Source organism: Abrus precatorius, unplaced genomic scaffold, assembly GCF_003935025.1.
Source record: "Abrus precatorius isolate BTA unplaced genomic scaffold, Abrus_2018 Scaffold7, whole genome shotgun sequence".
Lineage (NCBI taxonomy): Eukaryota > Viridiplantae > Streptophyta > Magnoliopsida > Fabales > Fabaceae > Abrus > Abrus precatorius.
In genome coordinates, this window is record NW_020874417.1 from 33,979,064 (window position 1) to 33,984,240 (window position 5,177).

Sequence of the window (5,177 nt, forward strand, 5' to 3'; positions counted from 1 at the left end):
CAGCAAATCCATATCGTCCCTGTCCATCCATTCCGTCCTCGACGAAATCATCTCCTTTAGCGTCTCGACGGTGTCTCTGTTGATGTCAACTTCCATTCGTAGAGGAGGTTGTCTCCTGGAGGCTGACAACCAGCTCACGTAGATCGTGACTATCTTCGGCACTACTACTGGGTTCTCCTGCTTGTTCCACCACTCATTCAAGATTTTCCAGTATGTCGAATGAAGAAGTATGAGCTGAATGTGCGGTTCTTCTTGGAGATCGCATTTGCAGACTTCTTCTAGGACAGGTTTGCCTTCGTAGATGAACAGCTGGTCCTCCATTGGAATGTCGAATCTATCTTCAATTTTCTCTTTCATGTCCTCCGTTGTGGCATGGGTATGCACTTCGATGCAGAATGATATCCCTCCGTCCACCTCAAAAAACACCTTCTCATCCTCCATCTCATTCGCAATAGTAAGCACACATTCACAAAATCGATTCACAGTGATGATCTGTTATGCATAACTAATTTCCAACAGAATCTCACTCACATCAGTACTGAGTCGTTGTGTTATCACAACAAGAAAATACCACCGAATCTAATTTAAAAATCTAAAGAAATCCGTAACAAATATTGACTAAATTAGGAATAGACAAATGTTATTAAAAATAAAAATAATTTATTAATTATTTACAAATTTTATTTAATTTTTTTAATTTAAACGTATGAATGTTTATATATTTTTTAATATTTTAGAAGATAAAAATTAATTTATATATATATGTATAATTTTTAAAAAGAAAAATAATATTTTAAAAAACATAAAAATATATATTTTAAATAAAAAATATATCAAATTCATATTTTTTAAAAACAACAAATTAAAATCATTATAAAAAATAAATAAACTAAAATTATAAAATGTTACTTAAAATTAAAATAAATAATTATTATAAAACGAAAATTAAGTTTATAGTTATAACTATTTTTAGATAAATTATTTTAAAAGATAAGAATAACTATTAATTATTACATAAAATTTTTCAAATCATTCTGTTACATTATATTATTGATTTAGTAATATAAAATTAATAATTTTTATAAATAATATAGTTATTAAAATATAATAAATAATAATTATCAATTTATGTCTGAATTTTAAAATTATAATTATAAATCAATAAATTTAAATTAAATTTTATTATTGTAATCAAAATAATTAATAATAAATGATCTTAAAGCAAGAAAATATTTAATTTATGTTATCTAATATTTAAATTATAAACATAAATTTATAGTTTTTTACATAAAAATTTAATCCCTAATTATGATTTCAACTATGTTCACGTAGTTACATTTTTCTTTATTTTCAATATAATAAAAAATATATAAAAAACTTTAATTTAGTATAATTTATTATACAATTTATTTGTTTTAAAATAACTCAACTATCATAGTATATAAAAAATTAAATAGTAAAAAAATTATTAAAAAAATAGTATATAAAATTAAATATAACCATCATAATACTACTATAAAATTATAATATTTAAAATTATTAAATAATTAGTTATTATATTTTTTTGTTTTTTATAAATATTCAAATAAAAATTAATAAATAATATCTCAAAGAATGATTACAATTATTTTAAATATGATTATATTAATTCACTAAACATTATATGATTTATACGTATCAATACACTTATAATAATATATTTAAACATTTAAAATATTTACTAATTTTTTATTTATCAATGTTATTTAATTTTAAACATATTTTCAAACACACTACTATCAAATGTTTTATAACGATTATGAAAAATTTATATCATTGCAATTCAAATTAATTTATATTCAAATTTAAATTTAATATATGATATCGTAAATGATAGTGTATTTTAATTTGAATAATTTTTTAATAATTTTCTTTAATATTAATAATATTATTTTAAATTTTTTATATTTAATATAACAAAGAATTAATTATTAAAATAAAAATATTTTCTTGAAATAATTTTTGTTTATAATATTTTTAATTTCACTGACTATAATATAAAATATAATTTTAATAATATTTTAAAAATAAAATTATTATATATATATATATATATATAATTTGTTAAATGAAAAAATAATATTTTTAAAATTAAAAAAACTACGATAAGTGACCAAAAATTTCCTTTCTTACGCATTATAAAATAAACAATTACAAATGTGTAAAAAAACCTTACACCTCTCCAGCATTTGGGTTCATGAAATTGGAAGCCCCAATCTCTATTTGAAAGACAAATTTTAGTTCCTGTGCAGAGGATTATTTCCCAGGCGACAAAAACTTTATTCAAACTATCTCTTTTCTCATGAATTGGATTCCAACCAATATCAAGCTACTTGAGTAGTTTGTCATCCTTCTTCCTTCTTTTCTTTAGCTGCAACTGCTGTAGACGCATTCACATTTGAATTAAATATATGACCATCATGAGTGGCATCAGGTGAAAATTTGTCCAAGAGTCATAGTTACCCCGTTAGTGGAGATGCTTTTCCAATGTAGCATCGCATTGCAGTTTGCAAAGGGGATTCGCAAGGCTATTGAGGTGATGTGTTGATGTTTGTCTTGCCTTTAATTTCATCTGTCGCTGTGATGTTTGATACTTTAATTGGTTATCTTTTTCAATTTTTTCCATTAATTGTCTTAATGGATATCATTTTATATATTTTTTCTGTTTTTATAAATCTGTGTATATAGAGTTTTTGGTTATCTTTTTTTTTCTTTCTTCTTTAAGTTTCTGCAAAATAAAGAATTCAACAAAAAATATCAAGAAAAATCTTTATCTCTATCTTTAAATTAAAATAATTAATTAATTTAAATTATTCTAAATTAAAAAAATTAAACTCAAATTAATTCATTAAAAAAATAAGTATCCTAATTCATATTAAAGATTACACAATCTTAATACATATCAATTGTAATAAAGCTAACTACAATAGTTTTCAAAAATATATTATAATCAATTTCTATTATGTGAAACAACAATGTTAAGTCAATTGAAGTTGACTTCTAGGTAAGAGTCATTTAAAAATTGAAGAAAAATTAATTAAAATTGACTTTTATATGAAAGTCATTTAAAAATGAAAGAAAAATTGATTAAAAATGATTTATACGTATGAGTCAGTTAAAAATTAAAGCAAAATAAATTAAATTCTTCTGTTATATTTCATATCTTGACCTATCTATAACCATTTTTAAAGCAAAGTATATACATAATATATTATTCAATTTATTTTATTCATATTTAAAAGCGCCGAGGCTGAGAAAATGAATACAACAGGTAAGTTGTATTTGTGCAGAAAATTTTGGGTCATGATAAAGTTGTTACCTTGTTAACAAATAAAAACCATATTATAATTAAAAATATGAACAAATAGATCGTATATTCAATCACTTAGGTCTTAGAAGCTAGGCGCACCAATTGTTAGAAAAGAAATCAAAACCCTTATAAAGGAGCAAGTCTTCAAGCAATTAAGTATATAAAGAAGTAAAATTAAACCCATATCAAAATTAATACCCATACAAACTCTCGAATGCTTTTATTTCAAAAGTGGACGAATGACAAGGGAGCTTACAAAACTGTTATTTCAACGCTTTACTACCCTCATTGTTTACACCCTTGGTTAGTAAAGTTCTTTAAAACTACTAACTAACTTTCCCGCCAAACTAATGTTTAACGAACGAACTAACAGAAAGTCAGAAACGAGAGGTAAGTAACGAACTAGCAGTTTGTTATTAGTTAGGAACTGACAGTGGCGCATGAATGAATGGATGGCTTCTTCACCAGTTGTTTATGTCTTTCGTTTAGGTTTCTTCTGTTTATCATCTTCAACGTATTCATGGGCAATTTGAATGGTGTCACCGTCGCTAACCCTGTACCAATTAAACGAATGAGTTTCGCTCATGACACAGTTCTTGTAAGTGAAAAAATAAGCACCACTAGGGGGAACAACATTCCTGTAATACCTCTCCAACACATCTCTCAAATCTCCCACCGTATTTTCAATAGCATTTACCTGAATGGGTATCTTCTCGGTCCCGTTCTTGGGCAACACCATCACCGTCAACATCTTCGCTCCGTCACCGCTTACATGAGCCGCCAGCATTGGGAAAGTAGGTTCTGGTTCAGGTAGTTGTTTTTTGCGCACGTAAATGGTTGAAAATTTTGAAATGCCACAATCTCGCAACAACTGATGGTCGAGCAATTCCTCACCTGAATCAGACCACAGCATCATCTCGCTCCTTTTAATTTTGCGGCATTTCCTCATTCTAGCAATCCTGTTCTTCAGCTCCTGAACCGTGTCGATCAGGTCCATTTCCATGCAGAAAGGCTTTGCGTTCGAGTATTCACCGTTTTTCACCGTGAACGTGACTGTGGTCGAAGGAGGTTTCGGTGGAGACTGCGGAGGCCGCAGCGTCGAGGATGTTGGCGACGGCGGAGCCAGCGGGATCGGAGATGTTGCTGACAACAGAGGCGACAGCGGTGGTGGTGTAGGCGACAGCGGAGGCGGCAGCATTGGTGACGACGGAGGTGTCGGCGTCAATGGCGTCACCGTTGGTGACGGGGGAAGATTGTCAGAATCGGCGGCGACAAGGAGTTGAATTGGGGAGTCCTGGTGGATGTCGCTTGCTATGATTTGATCGTGATCTTGGAGAAGCTGACCATTGAAGAGTAGCGCTTGCTTGGAAACGGGAATGCCCTTGTATTTCTCAACCTTCTCTTTGACTTCCTGGAATGAGTCGTAGAAACCCACTTCAATGGAGAATGTTTTCTCGCCCTCAAGCACAAAAGTCACGTCCATGTCAATCACTCACTACAACAGTTCACAAACGCTCAGCTGAGCCAGCACAAAATGCTGTATGTACCTGAATTTATATAAATTTCGTATGTCTATGTGTGTATACACGAATCTTTTTATATTTATTTTGAAAAAAAAATTAAAATAAAATGTTCAAATTACTAAAAGACCTTATAAAATTATTAATTTTTAAAATAAATATTCAAAATTATAATCCTACTTAAATTTCCTAAATTAAAATTTTATGCTCTCATAAATTCATTTTTTGAAGTGTCACTTAAAAGAAGTATCAGTTCCACGTGAACTTGTTTAACCCTTGACAATAGTTTGTGGGCCAAATAAGATTGG

At 28.6% G+C, this 5,177-nt stretch overlaps 1 protein-coding gene across 1 annotated transcript; it reads right to left on the bottom strand.

The window, feature by feature from the left end:
- Positions 1 to 3,821: 3,821 nt before the first annotated feature.
- Positions 3,822 to 4,832, bottom strand: LOC113871846 (UV excision repair protein RAD23 homolog B-like). The gene has a single exon (XM_027508941.1). The coding sequence runs from the start codon at positions 4,830 to 4,832 to the stop codon at positions 3,822 to 3,824; it is 1,011 nt and encodes a 336-aa protein (XP_027364742.1).
- Positions 4,833 to 5,177: the final 345 nt, after the last annotated feature.

Excerpts from the sequence above, each read along its gene's own strand:
- LOC113871846 (XM_027508941.1), bottom strand. The coding sequence starts at position 4,832 with ATGGACGTGACTTTTGTGCTTGAGGGCGAGAAAACATTCTCCATTGAA.